Raw genomic sequence first — 22,855 nt, 5'->3', positions numbered from 1 at the left:
CTAGCGGGGCTTTTTGAATTCCATCCCTATTGGAAGCTGCTTGCTCCCTCAACATGGGGACAAACTACCTCGTTTATTTGCAGGATTAGCCAGGATTGGGTATTATGACACCCAATTGGCCTTGAGAAAGAGTTAAAACTGAAGCTACACCTCTGTGCTCCTTGCTTCTGGTTCCCAGTTTCAACTCTGTCTGGCCGAAGAAGGACGGGTTGCTTACCTGCCTTCCCCCTTTTGCCTCCATCTGCTTCCTGGGGCCCGAGAAAGACCCACAGCCTCTGCAAGGCTGCACAAGACTATGGCTGCTGGGAAACCTTCCAAGGCTTTACAGAGGGATGAAGAGAGGAGGCACAGGGCCCTGGAAAAGCAGGTGTCCAGGGCTGAACAGAGGGGTAGGCCTAGTTCTCCCCTGAGGTCCAGATTGCCTATTAGATCAAGGTCTAGGACTCCTCCCAGGGGGGATTCCCCATTATATGTTAGGGAATATGCAGGGGATATTTCCCCTCTCCCATCTCCATGGCAGAACAGGGCCCCTATCTGAGGGATCCTTTTCAATGCAGGAGGGCCAGGGGGGATAGCCCCATTAGATCGGCCTTGGCTCCACAGACCAATGACTGTGAACAGGCTGGGAAGGAGGATTCCTTCATTAGAGACATGGAGCAGCTTCCTGCAAGTATTCAGAGGTTTATTTCCTCTGCAATTTCACATGGAATTGCTACTGGATTGCAAAAGGGGAACTGCAAGCCCTGCAACTGTGGCAAAGATCACTGGGGGGGAACACTGCTCAGGCCAGGCCTAGATCCTCCCCCTCAGGAGTGCACCGACCAATTTTGCCTTCTCTGGCTAGCAAAGGTTCCATGGCTGGGGATCAGGTTCAGTGAGAAGTAGATATGTCTGATGATGTGGATCCCTCAAAGCCTGAAGCACCAGCATTCTCAGGCTTGTTTCCCCCAGATTTGTTCAAATCTCTGCTGTGTAAGCCCACATCGCAGCTGGGTGAGATGGAGAGCGCCAAGGAAGGTGGTCTGGAAAAGAAACCGGAGGGCTGGGTTTACTCAGAGCCTCCTCCAGCGAAGGAGGAAATCCCTGCTCCTAAGCTATTCTTGGAAGTAGTTAAGAATCAGTGGGGAAAGCCAGGAGATTCTTTAACATAGAGCCTAGTTTTTCTGAGGCTTTGCAGGTGCCCACAGTTGACCCTCCAGTGGTGGCCTTGCTTCACATCTACGGTGGTGTCCGGCCACCAATGACACTAATGACAAGAAGACGGAGCTGACTCTTCGCAAAACATTCCTGTCTTCTGCATGGGCCATCAAGGCAGCTGCCTCAGCATCGTTCTTCAGCTGCATGGCTATCCTTTGGCTCCAACAGATGCAGGAGCAGATTCCGCCAGAGGAGGTGCGTACTCATCAGGATCTCAACAAGCTGGTTGCTATTGCTCAATTTTCTGCTGACACCACTCTGCATGCCATGAAGTATGCCTCCCAGGCAATGGCCTCCTTGGTGACCTCCAGATGCCTCCTGTGGCTGTGGGGGTGGCAAGCTGAGAACAAGGCGAAGTGGCACCTGGCCTCATCACCTTATGCTGGGGGCTCCCTTTTCGGTGCCCTGTTGGACCCAATCCTCGTTGAGGACAAGAATAAGAAGAAGGTCATGCTCATGCCTGCAAAGAAGTTGGAGCAGAAGTCTGCACCTTATTTTCGGAAGCAGCCCTATCATCAGTCAGATCAGGAAGTTCAACAAAGCAGGTATTTTTCAAGATCAGATAGGCAGTCGGATAGACATTACCTGAGGGATAGGCCTAGGTTCCAACCCCAGAGGAAGAGGCCCTTTCGGGGGGGGATGTCACCATCCCTACCGCCAGGGCAGATAGGTCAATGGTGACCCCACCCCTAGGCAGCAGACTGATTCTGTTTGCTGAAGCCTGGGCTGACCTTATCACAGATGCCTGGGTTCTGAACACCATTAGATTTGGCTTGTGCCTGGAGTTCTTCTCCATTCCTCCGAACCACTTTCGGACATTTTCAGTCATCAAGAGTAGAAGCGTAATGATCATGAAACGTAATGATTTCATGGCCTCCATTGAACTGACAGAGGCTTATCTCCATATCTCCATATTCTCTGGCCATCGTAAATACCTCAGGTTCTCCTATTTAGGTAGGCATTATCAGTATAGGGCCTTACCATTTGGACTGGCATCCGCGCCTCACTAAGGTCCTGGTTGTGGTGGCGGCTTCTCTCTGAGAGCGCTCTGTCAGGATCCAATGTTATCTTGATGAAATTTTGGTCCAGGCAGCATCATTTGAATGCGTGAGGGAGAACATTTTGTTTGTAGTGTCTACGCTCCCAACAGTTAGGTTTTTCAGTGAACTTGGATAAGAGTTCCCTGGTCCCCAGCACCAGGATTCTTCACCTGAGGACTCTCATAGATTCCAGGTTGGGGAAGGTGTTCCTGTCCCACAACTGCAAGGTTAGTTTGTTAGCTTTAGTTAGACGTCAGTGTTTTGTTCCTGTAGTTGTGCTCTCCTGTTTGCTGGGGAAATTCATTTCTTGCATACATGTGGTGCCTTGGGCTCGTCTGCATGCAAGACCACTTCAATGGCATCTCTTTACAAGGTAGAGCAGAGGAATATGTCCAGTTCCTCGCGGACAAAGTTGCTCGGCTTCGGATGGACCTGGACTCCAATTGCGCAGAGCCAGCCGGGGTACCGGGGGAAGGTCTTGAACACCACCTCTGGACTGACTTTCAACCTGTTGCTCCTGATGAAGTGGACAAGGCCATGGGAGCGGTGAGTGCTGCCACGTGTGTACTGGACCCGTGCCCCTCCTGGCTGGTCGCGAACAGCAGGGAGGTGACGCGGAGCTGGGTCCAGGCGATGGTGGATGCTTCTCTTTGGGAGGGCTTCTTCCCACCGGCATTGAAGATAGCGGTGGTGAGACCCCTCCTGAAGAAGCCATTGTTGGACCCAGCTAGTTTGAACAACTACCGTCCAGTCTCCAACCTTCCCTTCATTGGGAAGGTTGTTGAGAAAGTGGTAGCCTCTCAACTCCGACGGTCCTTGGATGAAGCCGATTATCTGGACGCCTTTCAGTCTGGATTCAGGCCTGGCTACAGCACGAAAACCGCTTTGGTTGCACTGACCGATGATCTCTGGAGAGCCAGGGATGGAGGTCATTCCTCCATCCTGGTGCTCCTTGATCTCTCAGCGGCCTTCGATACCATCGACCATGGTATCCTTCTGCGACGGTTACGAGAGGTGGGAGTGGGCGGCACCGTTTTTCGGTGGTTCTCCTCCTACCTCTCGGACAGGTCGCAGTCGGTGTTAGTTGGGGGAGAGAGGTCGACCCCTAGGCCCCTGAAATATGGGGTTCCTCAGGGTTCGGTCCTATCCCCCCTTCTGTTTAATATCTACATGAAGCCACTGGGTGAGATCATTCGACGGCACGGGATCAAATACCATCAATATGCGGACGATACTCAGCTGTATCTGTCCGCCCCGTGCCAACTCAGTGAGGCGGTTGACATGATGTGCCAGTGCCTGGAGGCTGTCAGGGTCTGGATGGGGATTAACAAGCTTGTACTCAATCCAGACAAGACCGAGTGGCTGTTGTGTTTTCCTCCCAAGAATTTGGCTATTATTCCATCACTCAGGCTGGGGGGTGAAAATTTACGGCCCTCAGACAGGGCGCGCAACTTGGGAGTCCTTCTGGATCCACAGCTGACTTTAGAACATCACCTGTCGGCTGTGACCAGGGGGACATTTACCCAGGTTCGCCTGGTGCACTAGTTGCACCCCTACCTGAACCGGGAGGCACTCGCAACAGTCACTCACGCCCTCGTGACCTCAATACTGGACTACTGCAATGTGCTCTACATGGGGCAGCCTTTGAAGAGTATTCGGAGACTTCAACTCGTCCAGAATGCAGCCGCGCGAGCGATTGTGGGTGCACCTCGGTACACCCACGTTATACCTATCCTCCGCGAGCTGCACTGGCTACCGATTGGTCTCCGGATACGCTTCAAAGTGCTAGTCGTAACTTATAAAGCCCTTCATGGTATTGGACCTGGGTACTTGAGAGACCGCCTGCTGCCAATTATCTCCCAAAGACCCGTCAGATCACACAGGGTCGGCCTCCTCCGGGTTCCGTCCACCAGCCAATGCCATCTGGCTACTACCCGGGGGAGGGCCTTCTCTGTAGCAGCTCCGGCCCTTTGGAATGAACTCCCCGCGGAGATCCGGACCCTCATCTCTCTCCAGGCCTTCCGGAAAGCCGTCAAAACCTGGCTGTGCCGGCAGGCTTGGGGTTGATGAGTTCCCCTCCCCTCTCGACTGGTATGGCTGTGTGATTTTCGTGTATTTTAATTATGTGTACTGTTGTTTATGTTCCCTTTCCCCTTTGAGTTGTTCGCCGCCCTGAGTCCCTCCTGGAGCAGGGCGGCATACAAATAAACCAAAACTAAACTAAACTAAATCTTGCTGCATCAGAGGTCCAACTCCAGCAGCTCAGAGGGAAGGGTTTCAGTGATGCTGCACATGTAGCTGTCGTTGAGGTGGTGGCTCTCCCAGGTGCTACACAAGGGCTGCAAGTTCAGGGAGTTGGAGTGCCTCATCCTGACAACGAACACCAGCTTGTATGGGTGGGGAGCTCTCTTGGAGTCCCCTTGCATTGCGGCATTTCAAGGACCATGTTCGAGACTGAGACGTCTTCGCCACCATGACAATGTGATGGCAAAGGTCCATGTCATCCGGTAAGGCAACACACACTCCAGGGCTCTTCGTACAGAGGCGATGGCACTTGGCGCCTGGGGCAAGAGGCATTTTCGATCACTCAGGGCAGAGCACATCACGGGAGTGAACAATCATCAAGCCGACTGGCTCAGTTAGTCCACGGTTGACCACAGAGAGTGAAGTTTTCTTCCGGAGCTGTTCCAGACCATCTGCTCCAGATTCGGCCATCCAGAGGTAGACCTGTTTGGCCAAACCACAGAATACTCAAGTGGAACTCTTCTCTCGGTTTCCGACTCAGGGGACAGAAGGGGTCGACGCTCTTCGGACTCCATGGTCGGAGGGCCTGCTCTACGCTTTCCCTCCCCTTCCCCTTCTCCCTGGGGTAGTTCGGAAGGTGATCTCAGAGAGGGCAGAGCTCATCTTCGTGGCACCTTACTGGCTGTGCCGGGTGTGGTTTGTGGACCTCATGTGCCTGTCAGTGTCACATCTGTGGAGGATCCCGCAGAGGGATGTAGACCACAGGCAGGGGAACCTGGTGCATCCTGAGCCACAGTGGCTGCAACTAGCTGTGTGGAGATTGAGCGGGAATGCCTGAGGGATGCCCAGCTTTTCCAGAGAGAAATCTCCACCATTGATGCCTCATGCCGGGGTTCCACCACCAGGATCTATGATTCCACCTGGCAGGTCTTTGCAGAGTGATACCAGGCCTCAGGAGCAGATCCCCATGAGGCTTCGGTACCGTGCGTCTTGGAGGTCCTCCAAGAGGGGTTGGATAAGGGGCTCTCACATGGTACCCTTAGGAGGCAGGTAGCAGCCCTATCAATATCATTCAGGGAGAAGGGCTCCTTCCACTTTCCCAGATTCCATTAGTTAAGAGGTTCCTGAGGAGCGCGGGCAACCTCCGCCCCCTGGTAGTCCACAGATTTCCAACTTGCAGCCTCACTATGGTTCTCCAAGCTATGACAGGGGCACCATTCAAACCACTGAGGACGGTTGACCCTTAAGGTAGTGTTTCTTGTGGCGGTCACCTTGGCCCATTGCATCTCCAAACTGGGGGCATTGTCCTGCAGGTTGGACCTTTCTCCCCAAGGTAAATTCCCCTTTTCACAGATCACAGGAGGTGGTCTTGCCAGATTTTTTCCCGGACCCGTCATGCTTTTAGTTTCCTTTTACCCATCTTCCTTGGGGAAGAGGGTGTCTTCCTCTCCTATAGAGCGGTGGATCAAATTGGCCATCGCACTGGCCTATGAGGTTCAGCATCTACCGATTCCCCAGGGCATCATGGTGCACTCCACCAGGAGCGTGGCTACCTTGGCGGCCTGGGCTACACAGGCGCCTATTCCGGAGATTTGTAGGGCCGCTACTTGGGTGTCCCCATCTCCCTTTATCAGGCACTACAGGTTAGACACTTATGCATCGGCTGGTGCGGTGTTTGGGTGTAGTGTGTTACAACAAGTGGTAGCACATGAGGAACCCAGGACCAATAGTGCCCCCAATTAGGGACGTCAACTTGGGTATGTCCCAATCCTGGCTAATCCTGAAAATTGCTCCAGAAAATGACAGTTGGTCTTACCTTAACTGTTATTTTGGGAGGTTTGTAGGATTAGCCAGGTTCCCACCCTAGCATTGGTCCATGGGGTTGGGGAGCTCAGGGGATAGAGGGTGTCCCCTTATGACTTGTTTTCAGGTATTTTTCAATGGACATGACTCATTGATACTGGGAACCAGAAGCAAGGAGCATAGGGGCGTGGCTTCAGTTTTAACTCTGTCTCGAGGCCAATTGGACATCATAATACCCAATCCTGGCTAATCCTGCAAACCTCCCAAAATAACAGTTTAGGTAAGACCAACTGCCATTTCACCTGTGTGAATGGGAACAGATTATGTGCACCTGAGAAGAATCTTTTCAGTGACTTTGAGTTATTGTTTTGAGAATGCCTGACAAATGCCTCCCTTTCTGTGGAGTTTGTCTGTGTCAAAGAGTCTGCCACTGAAAACTAAACAGTTTAAATATTGATTTATTAAGTTAGTCTAACTACTGATTGTAAAATTATTGAAAATAAATATAATCTGCTCAGTGGTAATCATTATTTGTTTATTTAAAAAGAACGTAGCTTTATAACAACTCCGGAGATATTCCAGTATTGACAGTTTGGGGAATTTAAATATATTGAATCTGGACCAAATTGTGAAAGTTATTATAATTAAATATTCTGCCAATTTCACAATTTGGGGCCATCTAGCTTCCAGATGTTTTAAAATGGTGTTTAGGAAGCAGCTCACCCAAGGTATTAATAACTTTGATTTCAAGGCTTCCCACACAAAGAAAAATAATATTGTTCCTGATTATATGTTTGCATGTGAATATTGTATAAAATTAAACTTACCAAAATTCTATGTTATCATATAAAATTATACTTCTGTCTCAACATTTTCAAAATATGCTATTATTAAACCTGGAGTCAAGCTGCTGCACTGATATTGAAGTTATGACATCACAATTGTTCTCATGGTATTTTTTTTTACACCATCCCTTATATACCATTAAGAAAAGAAAAAAAAATGCCAAAAGAAGAAGCTGATCATCCAATGGACTGTTGCCCTAAAAAAGAAACCTCAAATCCCATGCAAAGGCTCCCATTTATTTTATAATTAAGTTTTATTTTTAATATCTACATTTTCAGTAGCCGATGTGCTAATTTCTGTGTTTTTAAATGTTCACAAAAGTCCCTTAAAACTCCTACTTGATTAGTTTTTGTATATCAATTCCTATTAATTAATTTGTCAAATTGTAGTTTTCTACTAACACTAAATTATACTTGTTAGTTTAAGCCTCATTTACTCATACATTTAAAATTCAAAAAGAATTAAACAATCTTGAAGCAGAACACTAGATTTATAATACTGTGAGTTGTAAATTCTGTTTTCATTAATGCAAAAAAAATTTTTGGATAAAAGAAAATGACAAGTCTCAGAATTTTTGGAGCAGGGTGACTTTTGATGCATTAGCTAATGGCTTTTTCAGTTTAATAGGCTACATTATTAATATAGAATAAACAGAAGAATATTCTGTTTACTTGATCTTATTATAAAGTTTGTTTAATAAGAGAAGTTTGGAAATTTTAAAGGGCATTTGTTACAGTACAGTACAAGATATGATGGAAGGCCTTCTAAACTATCATTAAATTTTGGAAGAAACATGGATATGTCTTCATTCTTAATATAAATAGCTTGGGTTCTTTTTTTCCTTTTTTTTAAAAAAAAGTCTTTGTCTTATAAAATAGAAATGAAATGTCATCTAAACTTAGAAAATGTGACAGTTGTTTAAATCAGTGATTTGACAACTAAACTGGATATTCTGGAACCTTTATTAAACTAGCTCTGCAAATATTAGAAGAGATGGGAATGCCCTCATTTCTCTGGCTCCTCTTGTATTAGTGACTATATTTCATAAAGTATAGTTCATTAAAATGTTTCATATTTATTCTATTTTAAATTGAATTTGTTATCAAGGTTATGCATGCATGTATAATTAAGTACAAGGTTTTCATGTCCTTAATTATCTGGGAAGAGTGGAAATCAGTTAAATTTAAATGTTTCCTTGCAGAATCCTGATTAATTTCTAGTGTAATATATATGTAGAATTTGAAAAAATAGAATTCAGTTACGATCAAATTACTGCTGGTTTTGTTACTATCTGTAGAACTTAACACTATTTTCTTGTCAGAATAAGAAAAGCACCTCTCGGTGTCAAATGACATGGAGATAACAGTGGCAAAGTGATCGAGGGTATATATTGACATACATCTATTTTGGATTCTCTTTTCTTTTACAAAATTCTTGTATACATTTCTGCTGTTCGTTTATTTATTTTATTATTATATTATTTATTCATTTATCTATAATGCAATAGCTGTATTATAACTAAGATTGGTGAATTGCATTTATTTGTTAGATTTTTGATATATCACAATTGGCTAATAGTGATAGTAAAAATCAGCTAATATTAAAAATATTAAACATCAACCAGCTAATAATATTTTATAATATTTAAGTGTAGGATGTTTTTATATACATGGGTTTATGATATTCATTCTTTTAATTATAGTTTGGTACTCTTGAAACTTCATTTCCAAAAATACCGTAGGTAGAAGTGTTTTGAACTGATGTTCAACTTTGGCAACTAAATAATTATAACTAGGACCACTAGGATTGATTGCTGCTATTAGCATAGCACCTATTCCTTGATTTTCTTTTTTTTTTTTAGGTTTTTACTTGCTGGAGGTGACATCCCAATTCAAATAACATTGCTTATACGTTTCATATGCCTTACATGCCATTGCTTACTTGTACTAAGTGCTATTTTTTGCAAGGAAAGAATGGTATGTTGGATTGGAATTCTAGAAATTACTATGCAAGAACAGCTGCTTACAGAATGATGTTTCAACAGGTAGTTAAAGGCCAAGATAACCCTACACCATTATAGAATTCCCAAGTAGAATATAGGAGTTTTGTGCTGTGAACATTGGTCAGCATCCCAGGCAGACTCAGGCATTCACTGGTTGCTTGCCAAGCATAGAATTAAGAAATTCTTTCTCGGTCATATAGATGTGGAGAGATATCTTCAACCTTTTATGTAAAGAAAGAAAAGCAGACTGATTGCAAGCCTGCTTCTAAATGGCAGAAGCAGAGAAAAATAACTCAAAACTGTCCCAAACATTTTTTTTTTCAAGAGGCAACTCGACTTTCTGTTTTTTCTTTGTTTGCTTCTCATACAAGAAGCTTCTTCAGTTTCTTGGATAAGAAGTGAAACATCTTCAAAGAAAAAAAAGAAATTCCAGTTGCCTCGTGGGAAAAAAATACCTTTGGGACAACCGTAACCTGGATGACTAAGAATCTCCATAGACAAATAAGTCCAAACTGAAACTTCAAGATTAAATAGAGATACAACTCCAGTAACACAGAAATAGAATTCTTGCATATAGTGTATAACAATGAATGTGGGCAACTGGAGACAAAATCGCTGGCTCATCTAAGAAACAACCTGAGGGCCCATCACCAGATAAATCCATGATACAATCCAAGTCAAATCAGTTCTTTTTACAGAACAAGAAACTGCATGAGTTTGGAAAGTGAGGTTATAGGGAACAGAAGACTTTTAACAAGAGAAGGCCTGGAAGATGGTCTTACTCTCTATACCTGGAGTTGTTTAGTTTGCCTGATAGTGGAGCTAACACCTCATCCTGAAACAAACAGGTCTCTTTCATTCAACCCTCTTTACTTGTAGCCTATTTTAAAGCTTTGCATTTTCTCAGTCATGATCTGGCTCCCTGTTGTCTGAACCAGCAGTTACTATACTTTCCCTGACTCTCAGCCATTATTCATAGGTGGGTGGCCCAAGCTAAGAGTTTGACATCTTCTCCTCTTTAGCCTTAAAATTAGAAAACAGAAACCTTAAATGCTTTTAAAATAAAAGCAGGATGCAAAACAGCATGGAGGAAGAAATTGTTTACCAGGGCTCAGAGGGAGCTAGGAACAGTCTCCACTTGCCTCTGCTTAAAATTTCCAGGGAAAAAGAATTTGCAGGTAAATGGAAGTAATGGATGGTATCCTACTTTGGCAAGTTGGGTAATCTGTTTAATAAAAAGTGTGCTAGAATTTTCTTGTTTTTTATGCATTAGTAAATATCTGTATTTTTCTGAACAACTATAGGATGTTGGATGCTTAACGTCAACCTCTGTTTATCCACATTTTAGACAGAATCAATATAATTTTTTTTCCTGTAGAGTCTTAATAAGAACACAATAAAGAACTACAACCTGTAGTTCAGTATCTTTAAACCTTGTCAACTTTAACTCCTAGAATTCACCAGCTAGTCCACATGTCTCAAAATTGGCAAGGTGGAAAACACTACTCTAGTCACAAATCAGCATACTATGGAACAACAAAACTGCATTATACAAAGTATTCTTAATCTTTTGAAACATCAGTAAGTCGGTACAAGTTGTGGCACTCTTACTGGGATTGGGGAAAGATGGCAGGTGAGGGGCTGCCCAAAAGATAGGTAACGGTCAGGGACGTGCAGTCACTAGAGGCAAGGGAGGCGGAGCCTCACCACTCTCCTCAGGAAAAGAAAAGAAATTTAAATATTTTTTTCAAATAATTAAAGCCAAGATAGTTGCTACCAGATTACAGGTCACAGTGGCTTGGTGTCTGCTTAGTGTTAACCAAAGCAGGAGGCGAGAGAACTCGGGGCCTCTTTTCCATAAGGAATTTTTCGCCTTCTAAAAGTTAATAAAGAGTTAAAAGGCAAAGAAGTTCAGATGGAAAAGAGGCACTAATTCTCCCGCCTCCTGATTTGGAAGCAGCCAATCGTGTCTTCTTGAGCACGCTTACGTTGGGTGGGGCGTGCTTCAGAGGAGAGAGGAATGGGCGAGAAGGAGGAGGCTGCCTCTTTGCTGCAGACCTGGGCGCTTGGCGGCTCCCGCGATGCAAAGTAAGTGCCCCACCATCCCCGATGTTGCCGCCCGCTGCCCCGGCCTGCTTCTCCAGGCTCCGCCGCTGGAAGTCTTGGATCGCCTCTGGGGGAAGGCTGGGTGAGAAGCAGAGCGAAGCTTCTCCGCGGCCTCCCGGCGCCAGGAGGCCACGGAGAAGCTTCGCTCCGCTTCTCACTCAGCTTTCCCCCAGAGGCGATCCGAGACTTCCAGTGGCGGAGATTGGAGAAGCAGCAGCCGCAGGCCGGGTCAGCGGGTGGGCAGCGGGGCACTTTGTATCGTGGGAGCCGCCAAGCGCCTTTGCTGCAGACCCGGGTGCTTGGCGGCTCCCGCAATGCAAATTTCCCCCCCCACCGCCGAGGCTGAACGCTGCCCTGCTTCGCAAAAGGATGCCCAGCTGAGCCTCACCAGGCATAACCCTCACCGCACGTCACTGGTAACAGTAGGTGGCAAGAACTACCAACCACTGCTCCAAAATGCAGGAAGATGGGTAGAAAGCCACAAAGAGGAACAGAGGCTTAGGATTTTCTGCATCCCACCCTACACATTCAGCTGTCATATGCTCACAGTGCCATGTTAGAAAAGGGTTTGCAGAATAAACTCATAAAGAATGCATAAACATTATTCAAATGGTGATTGAGAATTCTATATTTTTCATGCGTAGTTGTTCTTTAAACAACACATACTATAAATTTAACAGCATACACTCCTACATTTATTCCCCATGTGAAGGTATTTTTATGAAGCGGTTTGAGTAGAAATAGAATAGAATACCGCGTTTCCCTGAAAATAAGACAGGTTCTTATTTTCTTTTGCCCCACAAAATATGCTCTTGGGCTTATTATAGGGGAGGGCTTATTATTTTCTGGGGCAAGTGAGAAGCGAGGTGCACCTTTTACCTTTCCAGCTCCGTCACATCCCTCGCCATTGTGTTCAGGGAAGCTGCTGGTAAAAAAAAACCTTCTTGCAAATTCAGTCAAACTTCTTGAAGTTGCGAGAAGGGTTTTTCTTACCAGGTGCTTTCCTGGACACAATGGCGAGGAACACGATGGACCTGGAAAGATAAGAGGCATGCCTCGTGGCCCAACACCGCCCACCTTGCCCCAATGGTAAAGGCAGCCTACCTGGTTCCCTTCCCCACTGTCCCTTTAGCAAGGGGTGGCAGGTGGGGGGGAGGAAAGCAAGGCGCACCTCTTACCTTTCCAGGTCCGTTGCGTTCTTCGCCCTTTCGTCAAGTGAATCCCCTTGTAAAAAACACCTCATGAGTTCAACTTGCAAGGTTTTTTTTACAAGGGGATTCAATGGGCTAAAGGGCGAGGAACGCAGCGGAGCTGTTAGTCTCTGGTAGCGTTAGGATGCGCATCTCACTTCTCTGCCCCCAACCTGCCACCCCTTGCTAAAGGGATGGTGGGGAAGGGAACCAGGCAGATTGCCTTTACCATTGGGCGAGGTGGGCAGTATTGGGCCGTGAGCCGTGCCTCTTACCTTTCCAGGTCCGTTGCCAGTTAAACTCACGAGGTTTTTTTTACAAGGGGATTCACTGGACAAAAGGGCGAGGAATGCAACGGACCTAGAAAGGTAAGAGCTGCGTCTCGTCTCTCCCCCTACCTGCCACCCCTCGCTAAAGGGACGGTGGGGAAGGGAACCAGGCAGGCTGCCTTTACCTTTGGGGTGAGCAGTGTTTTTTTGCATGAGAAGGAACAGGCAGGAGGGAGTGATCACATTGCTGGCCTGCTGCTGTTTTTGTGGTGGGGTCTTTTTGCGCGGGAGGGAAGGGTGGGGGGTGGAAGCACTTTGCTTCACCTGCCGCTGTTTTTGCAGCGAGCCCTCTTTTTGCCTCGCAAGCTGTTCTGGTAGGTGGTACAGTGGTAATAGCAGGCACCGGTTGCACATGCACTTAAATAGTTGGGGGTGGGCTTATTTTTGGGGAGGGCTTATTATGGTGCATGCTTTGAAAAGCCCGATTGGGCTTATTAGCAGGGTATATCTTATTTTCAGGGAAACACGGTATAATTTTTATCTCTGAAATGTAGCAGTTAGCTGTATTTCTGCTAAGTTCAACAGTATTTCTGGATAACAGGCATCTAAACTTCAAGTATCTTTAAAATTATTTTAGCTTTCTGAGTATCATCAGTGTCCAAGCAATGTTTGGTTTAGGTTTGGTTTATTAGATTTATATTCCTTTGGAACGAACTCCCCGTGGAGATTCGTACCCTCGCCACCGTCCAGGCCTTCCGCACAGCCCTTAAGAACTGGCTAGCCCGTCAGGCCTGGGGACAAGGATAGCCGCCCCTCCCGAATGATGAATGTATGTTGCTTATTACTTTTATTATATGTGTCTTCGTCATTGTTTTGTATTCCCCCTCCCTGATTTTATGTGAGCCGCCCTGAGTCCCCTCAGGGAAAAGGGCGGCCTACAAATATTAATAAAATCTCTAAAAATCTCTAAAAATATTCCGTCCTTCTCCCAAGGACTCATGGTGGCGTACAACATTAAAAGAAACACATAATACAAAAGTTAAAAATGTCATTTTCCTTCATATTTTTTTAGAAATTACTGAGATGCAAGACTTCCCCTCCTTCCTCTTTCCTAGTTTTCTAACATTAGATACAGATTAATATAGCTTGACCCTGGATTATTCTAATATCTTGCTAAAAGTGTAGGTGGGTTTTCATTTCAATCTTGCTCATTCCTTCCCTTGTATAGACAATCTTATTTATAAATTTTATTTATAAATGTGCAGAGGACACAAAGCTGGATGGCTGAAGTGGAGGGAAGAGAGAGAGATTGCTGAGAATGTTTGAAACTTGAAACAATTTGAATTCAATTTTTTGTGCGCTGTTAACGTGAAGAATTAGTCCCATTAGTATTGGGTGTTGATAATATTCTGCCTATTATAGGACAGCTTTGCAGGAATGAAAATAATTGATGAAATAATTATTATCTTTAGATTGTTAGAAAAGGTAAGGGTGAAACTGGTGCCAATAAAAATGTGAGAATATATGTCAGTAAGAACCAGCAAAAAATATCTGCATCTAGAAAGTTTATAGTAGGGACAATTATTCTTTTTAGCCATTTTTTCACATGAACAGATATTAACTATATGTTATTTGTGACCCAGGTTTAATAGCTTAAAACATTTCAAAGATATTGACTGCATTGTGGGTGGGCAAAATGACTGCTGCTTCCAGATTGCAGTTGTATGGCCAAAGATGAACCGCTTCATTTTGCTGTCGTAATGAGGTCTGCAGGGTGCTTTAGAAAGCTTCTGCTTTGTTCTGCAGACTATATTAAGACAGCAAAATTGAATGATTTTTCCTGTGACTGCTATTTAGGCCTACCCCCACCCATAGTCTTTCCATTCTTCTGCAACATGAGGACTGGAGATCTTCAAAAGGTAAGTGTGGGATGGATGATGGGAATGTGAGGAACAAGCTCAAGTGATCTGGGGTCCTGCTGGGCAGTAGAACTGGAGATAGGTCAGGGGCACTGCAGCATCCATGCAATCACTCATAAGGGCAAATGACCATGGGGGGATTGCAGTGGCCATAACTTTGAAACAAGGGATGTCTACAGCTTTTTTGGGGGAGGGGTGTCTTTCATATACTTCAAATAGCCATTAAGTGACTGATGGATATTGTATCTTGGTACCAGTACTTTATTTTATCATTCATAAATATCTTTGTGCTTAATTTCATTGGATGATAACAAACTCAAAAAGTGAAAAAGTAAACATCTTTATTTAACTGCGAGTGGAAGTCTTCTTGGTTCCAGTCCAACACATCAAGTAGACCACACCAGTTTTATATTTTTAAAACCCTTGTTTCTACTGCATACATTTCTCAAAGCAATTTGCATTAAAATTAAGAAATAAAAGTATGCTTAAAAAAAAACAGCACAGTGACTATTCATGCCTGCTTCTTCCTACTCTTAACAGCAGCCACTAAGAAAATTCAAGAACTTAGTCAGTTGGCAAAGCAGTTGCCAAAGTCTTTGTCTTTCTGCTCCAATTGTTTGAAACAGTGTTTCTTTGACTTTTCTCTCTTAGCACCTCTTCCCATTTTTAAAAATTATGGAGAATTCCAAAAGAGCTTTTGTTTGTATGAGTTATATTCATAGATATTTACTATTTTAAAAATTAAAATTGGTGTATTTGCTGCCACTGCTGCTTCTCACAAATGTTTGATGGGATTTTAATATTGTATTATTTTTCAATATAGGCTGACAAATAATTTTGATTTCACAGAGCCCTGAGAGGGTCTAAGGAGACCCCCAGGAGACATAGGTCTAAGTAGAAGGGGATGAGGGAAACAGGTGCAGAAGCAGGCAATTGAGAAGGCAGAACTAATATTTTTATTAATATGATTTCATGTCATGTGTTGAAGGAACTCACTACAACCTTTCTTTGTTCTTTGTGTTGTAGGAACCCTTTTTCGCCTTTTCTTGCTTATCTACTCTTTTTTAAAAATAAAAACAATTTGAATCATGATCAGTAGCTGAGATACAGCTAATGGGATAGACAAAGAGTTACTTAGCTTTGGTTATTTTCTCTTCCTGCTCCTCTCTTGGCTCTTGTGGTGTTATATTATCTTGAGTGGTTTGGCATGGTAATGCCTTTTTCCCTCCCTCCCATTATGAATTTCCAGAGATCCCATATGCATTCATTTCAGTCAAAATTGATGGTAGTATTAGCTCTTTTGAACACAATAGGTTGGATTTCTATTTTAAAAGCATCCATGTTAGTTCTCCTGCTAACTGTCTTAAGTCTTTGAAATTGATAGTTCTTGGATGTAAGCCACTGTCACTGAGAGCAAAGTAACTTTTAAAATTATCAAGTAAAATATTGCATGTGGTTATAATTTAGATGAAACAGTGAAAGTGGCCTAAAATGCAATGAACCCAGCTTCCTTTTAGACTATTTAAAGATTAGTTATATTGTAGGGAGGGCTAAGGAAAGGCCTCAATCTAAAGAAATGGTTTGCAGCTGTTGTGAACCACACACTGATGCTACTTCTTGTTACATGTGTGGGTCTCTGTGGCCGCTCCGACCCTCTGGAACGAACTCCCCGTGGAGATTCGAACCCTCACCACCCTCCAGACCTTCCGCACAGCCCTTAAAACCTGGCTATTCCGACAGGCCTGGGGCTAAAAAGCTTCTACCCCCTTCTCGAATGGTATGACTGTTGTGTGTTTTAAATTATGTATTGTTGCGTGTTGTTTTAAATTTTTTGTCTGTATCCCCCTCCCTTAGTTGAGTTGTGAGCCGCCCTGAGTCCCCTTCGGGGGAAAAAGGCAGCATATAAATAAAATAAACTTAACTTAACTTAACATAGGTCCACAAAATTAACTTTTCTAGAATCATGTGCCATGTACTTTTCTGAATTATTTTCATGATAAGAGTTCTAAAATATGGAACCTACAGTCCTTAGATTAACTTTTTTTTAGTGAGCACACATACTATGATATTCTGATAACAAGGATATTGTGTTAAAATATGCTTCTATGGCATATATATTGGATTAGAATACAGCTACCATATCTGAGCTCTAAAAGTTTGAATAATCATTTTATCGCAGCAGAATGATAGAAGACAGCTGCCATTTTGATGTTATCGTGATTTTTATAGCCTGCATCTGTAGCACATCTCTTTCAAAAATCTCATAGACTATTTCCTTGCAAATGCAATCTGTGAATTGTAATTTTTTATATCAAAGAATTTTATCAGTCATCCTAGTTTGAGAAAAATATATTAATTTTGTCTGGGTTATTTGTATTTTAATTCTTTTAGCTTTTCTGACTAACTTAAGTAGTTTCTTCCAAACTAATTTTTTCTACTTTTGTAACAATTGAAAACATTTTATGATCTATGATTTAAATGAAGTAATATAATCAGTCAATACTAGGAAAGTTTAATATATCCTTATTTTATATAGAAAAATCCTCTGCAAAATAGTTATTTGCCAACTGTTTACAATTATACAATAAAAAGTTCATGCTCCAATCCTCAGATAGTTGACGTGCACTTTAACTGTGCTTAAAATCACAGAATGGTTTTTGGTTGTAGGAAAACTGGTACCTGTATGTTTGATTTGACAATTCAGGCAGGGGTCATGATTCTGGAGGGGAAGAAATATCGGTTTATAAATGTACAACATAAAATCCTGTTACAGAAAGAAAAAAAACGATTTGGGACAATAGTGTAATACAATTAAATATACTAAATTAGAGCATACGTGTACATGATTACAGTAGAAAACTGGTATTGTAATTTATGTTCTGAGTTGTATTTTGCCAACTGTATTTCATGCCATTTCTTTAAAAAAAATAAGAATTTTGTAATAAGGATAATTCATTTTATGTTCTCAAAACTTATTATTGCACTACATTTGGTGATGTTGCTCATTAATAGTTTCTGGAGGCAACAGATACTTCATAACATTAGCTTTCTATTGGGGAAAAATATTGAGATTTCCAAGGTTCAGAAGAATTCATCTGGTTTGATAAAATATTTAATGCATCTAAAGATGAACAGTGGAGGCCTGGCATAAAGTCTCTTTGCTTTGAGAAATATAATTTGGCTAAAATGGATTTTTTTCTTATATTCTCGTCCATATTTAAGCTAAAAACTCTTGGGGAATGATGCATGGAAACATATTTAATGCATAACTTTGATGCAAATACTAACACAGTTGTGGCTTAATGCATAATAAGTGAAAGGAAGACAGAAATAGCATATCCAAATATAAATTGAGGATAAAAGTATGTGCCAACTAGAGTCCTCACATGATTCGTAGATATTATGCAAGTTTTTCAAATGCAGAACAGATGTTCATCATCTACTATGTAGAAGATACCTGTATAGAGAAATGGGGATGTCTTCAACAAACAGGCATATCTCTTGAATGGGATGGAACATGCTAAAGTTACTTCCAAGGATGAAATAGTGGCTGTTCATTTGAGGGGCTCTGAAAGGTACAGTGTTATTAATCGTTGTGGTCCTACCTGGGAGGGAATACTTTATGAGGTCACTCATGACCTCATCATTATTGCAGTTTTCTATATAAAGGGCTGCCTCTGAAGAGTACTTAACACTTGGTCCAGAATGCAATGACCCTAATTATTGGTTATAGCCATTATCCATGAACATATAACGTTGTGTGGATTTTCACATAGGATCTGAACTGCTGGCATTAATCTGTAATGCTGTCTTTGAAATTGGCAACAAGGTAACTGTAAACTGCTTCTAACCAGAATTTATCTGATGTGTGATTCCTAAAAAAACTATGGGTTGTTTATTGTGAAGTAATGGGAGGCTGGTGTTGAAGTCATAGAAGCTGCTTGCTTGTGAATCTGTTTGCATCAAAGAGAGATGGCCGGAGAGATGGTTCTGCAGGCTACTTCTGGCACGTGTGCCATAGGTTCACCATCATGGTCTTAGATAGTAGAAAATTGTGTCTGCAGTCTGCTAGTTCTAAGTTCATAGTACCATGAATGCAGTGCTAAAATAAGGAATGGGGTTTGCTTATCTTAAAAATTGTCAAGACAAGGATTTTCCTGCAGTGTTGTTGTCACTGTGATGAAAGCAATAAAACAAAATATGTACTAATTAGAATAGGAAAATTTCAGAGGTCTGCAATATAATGCCTCTACAGTCAAAGTTGTAGAACTCTGAGAATATAGTTAAAGCAGAGTTTCAATGCCAATAACATTTTTTCACGTTTTCTGTATTTTATTTCATCTATGTTTGAGGCCTTACAGTTTCTAGTTTCTTCTATTGATTATCAATATGTGCACTTTGCAAAAATTTTGAAGAACTCTCTTTGTGAGATTTCTAAAAAATGTTTCATAGTAACTTTTTATCATTTTCCAGTTTTATAGATTGCTGCCAGGCTTTTAGTGTATATTCCTTTGAAGTATTTCAACAAACTCTGATTTTTCAGTTTCTATTGCATTGTTGATGCAGTGTAAAAACTGATCAGAACTATTCAGGTTTTTGGAAGATTGGTAGATAAAGTGAAATCAGATGCCAGGATGAGGCAAGAAGACATTGTGGTGTTTCTTGTTATAAGCAGTGATGTGCGGTGAAGTTTATGGCAAAAGCCACCCTATGTCTATTGCCCTATGCCTGCCAGCGGCGGGGCTTCAGGCGAGGGGGCTTTAAAGCCCTGCTGCTGTGTCCGTCATAGAGTGGGATGCGTCCCGCCTGTATGGCAGACACTGGCGGGGCTTCGGCGGGGCTTTCGAAAAGCCACAGCGGGGCTTCAGCGGGGCTTTCCAAAAGCCGCGCCAAAGCCCCGCTGCTGTGTCTGCCATACAGGCGGGACATGTCCCGCTCTATGGTGGACACGGCGGGGCTTCGGTGGGGATTTCTGAAAGCCCCGCCGAAGCCCCGGCATTCAGACCTTCACTTTCCAACTGCTTCTCGCCACCGCCGCCTCACCACTGCCTCCTCCGCCGAACAATCCTCCACTTTTTTCAGCTCGGACAGAGCTGGGACACCCAAGCTGCTGCTGGCGGGGGCCACCTGAGTGGCCATGATGCCCCCTCCCCAGCCAGCTAGCCCACCCCCCTGCCCGACCTACTCCCAACCTGGCCGGTCGGTCGACACAAGGCCTCACCACTCTTCTCCTCCTCGTCCTCCCTGCTCAAGCGGCAGCGGGCTCCAAGGGACAACGGGGTCTCATTCCTCCCCCGGCACAGCGAGCTCCAGCAGGCTAGATGCGGGTGCGAAGGGCCTTGCCCCGCGGTGCCTCCTCACTCAGTTGCAGCCGGCGAAGAAAAGGGAGATGAGGAGGAGGAGGAGGAAAGTGGGAGGGGAGCAGAACGGGGCTCCCGGTGGGGGGAGAGGAGAAAGAGAAGGGGGCACAGTGGGCAAAAGAAAGAAAGCGCCAGCCCGCCAGCAGAGGCGGGTAAAAGACCCGCTTCTGCTGGAGGGCTGCTCCTCTCTTCTCAAACAAGGCTGCCCCTCTCTTCTCAAACTCTCTCTTAAATTGAGAGAAAGTTTGTTTGAGTGAAGTGAAGAAACAAATACACGCACACGCACACAGACACACACACAAATTACTTACAATAAAAATTACTTACAAATTACATTAATTTTGAACTCCTCCCCCTCCCTCCGACCCACATACCTTTTCCAGCTGTTTCACAATCACAGAGGATTTCAACTCTGCTCTTGTCTGCCATGATGAAAATGTAAAAAATGTAAAGAAAAAAAGGCAAGAGCTGCTGAGGTCAGGCTGGGTTAGCTGCTGCCAGAGCCTCTAATGGATGACTCTGCTTAACTGCTTAAAAAAAGCCTCTAAAAAAAGTGCCCTCTACAGGAGAAGGCGAGAGAACCACATGCCTCACCTACATAAGGAATTTTTCGGCTTTTAACCCTTGCTTAACTCTGCTCAAGTGATCATAAAGGTAGACTAAATGAGGCACGTGGTTCTCTCGCCGTCTCCTGCAGAGGGCACTTTTTTAAGAGGCTTTTTTAAACAGTTAAGCACTAAGCAGAGTCATCCACTGTGACTCTGGCAGCAACTACTTCAGCCTTTTTCCTTTTAATTTTTCTTTTCATGATGACAGTGGTGAGGCCCTGCCTCCCCTGACTGCACGTCCCTGGTTATAAGTCACATCAAGATAACCTGGAAAATTTATTGGAGGGAATGTTAAACTTCCAATTTGGCATCACAGGATGAGCAATATAGCCTTCATATTTGTTTCTTCCATTGGGAAAAAAGGTAGATTTTTCCTTCCAGGCATTTGGGAGCTAAAACTGGTAGCAAATCAATTGTCAGACTTTGTAAAGTATAAGAAGGCAATCCTCAGTATTTTTTTTCTCTCTCCTTGTGAAGAATCTTTATTTCAAATATTGGGATGAAGACATTAAAAATGCTTGTCCCAAGAGTGCTTTTTCAACAGGCAACTGGACTTTCTGGTTTTTCTTTAAAGATATTTCACTTCTCATCCAAGAAGCTTCTTTGGCTCTGCCAAAGTGCATAGCTAAATGTCTGTGGAGATTCTCAGAAGCTTCTTGGATGAGAAGAGAAATGTCTTTAAAGAAAAACCAGAAAGTCTAGTTGCCTCTTGAAAAAGCACCTTTGGACAACCATGACTTAGATGACTGAGAATCTCCATAGACATTTAGCTATGCAAAATAAAATGCTTGTTTTGAGTTTTTAAAATCCTGAATGGTTTGAGATCACATTATTTACTGGACTGTCTGCATAGTTATAAAATCTTCCTAGGCTTTGAAATAGTCTGACACTTCCTTTGATGATTTTTTTACTCACCAGTTCAAATTAAATTGGCGCTAAAAATTATCTGACTTGTTTGGAATTTTCTTCTGTGGAAGTACATACAGCTTTTTACTTGCTGTATTGTATTTGTTTAAAATTTATGACACCAAAGTACAATACACTTTTATTGTGCTGAGCTAAGAAGAAGAAGAAGTAATGTGTTAGTTACCTCTGAATGGGGTAGAGTATCTTACATTTGCAGGTAAGAATGGAAGAAACTTTAAAACAAAGTGATTTGTATAAGATGCTATTTATTTAATGAGTTTACAGTATTTATATGACCAGCCATATTAGGGTAAATCTGTACAAAGTAAAAAAAAAAGTTAAGCAATCCATATTTAACACCTAAGATTTCAAATAACAGTTCCAACTTATAACAGAACAAACCTAGTGAGCACATATCACACAACCTTCTGATTCAATCACCTGGAGAATCAGCCAGGTCCTTGGTGCCTTGTGAAAAGCTAGCAAGGCCAGGGCCATCCAGAAGGAATTCCACAGGCTAAGGATTGCTACAGAGAAGCCACATCTCCTGGGTCCAACAAGATGCTGCTGCTTTATAATGGTATGGACCCAAACGTGTCCTCCCTGTTAGATCTTGCAGAGATGATGGCAGACAAGTGGCTCTATAAATAGTGCCAAAATTCACTGCTGTAAAGATTTAATATGCTTGAGGATTAACCTGCTGCAGTGGTGGGTTTCAAAAAAATTTACTACCTATTTTGTGGGTGTGGCTTGGCAATCATGTGACTGGGTAGGCATGACTACGTGGGTGTGGTCATGTGATTCGGTGGGCATGGCCAACACTATGTCACTCACATGGAGGGGCACCTTGCCTGGCTTCTCCTTGCCCTCCCCTCCCAGCCAGTTCTCACCTTGTCTTGCATGTTATGGTGGGAGAGGAAGTATTTTTAAAGTCATCTTCCCCTTGATACTAGCCAATAAGATGAGATTTTGCTGTCAGAAGACCGCCTAAAGTACATTTCCAAATATTGTTTATCACCAATCTCTTGGTAAGACTGAGTGGAGAGATTTATAAAGAATAATAGAGTTGGAAGGGACCTTGGAGGTTTTGTAATCTAACCCCTGCTGAAGCATGAGATGAGAACCTATACTATTATGGACAAACTTCTTCTTAAAAACCTCCAGTGATGGTATAACCACAATTTCTGAAGGCATCCAATTTCTCTAATTGTTCTGTCAATAAATTTCATAAAATTCATAAACCTACACTCAAGTCAATTATGCACAGGATTATGCTACCCTGTGCTATATAGAGATCCAATACAATAGATTGGAAAATACAGACATCTAGACAAATAAAAGGAGTCTGATTCAACCAGAGTGTTA

The 22,855-nt window shown here is 43.2% G+C and overlaps 1 protein-coding gene across 1 annotated transcript in view; it reads left to right on the top strand.

The window, feature by feature from the left end:
* The first annotated feature begins 1,341 nt into the window (after positions 1-1,341).
* The window catches only part of TMTC2 (transmembrane O-mannosyltransferase targeting cadherins 2), a 187,656-nt gene continuing 166,142 nt past the window's right edge, over positions 1,342-22,855 (top strand). Inside the window, exon 1 of the mRNA XM_032221173.1 lies at positions 1,342-1,742. Coding sequence (XP_032077064.1) covers positions 1,342-1,742 — 401 coding nt within the window. The remainder of the gene's footprint in view (positions 1,743-22,855) is intronic.

This window comes from Thamnophis elegans, chromosome 7, assembly GCF_009769535.1.
Source record: "Thamnophis elegans isolate rThaEle1 chromosome 7, rThaEle1.pri, whole genome shotgun sequence".
NCBI lineage: Eukaryota > Metazoa > Chordata > Lepidosauria > Squamata > Colubridae > Thamnophis > Thamnophis elegans.
The sequence above is the reverse complement of the archived record's forward strand: the minus strand, read 5'-3'. Positions and strand labels throughout refer to the sequence as shown.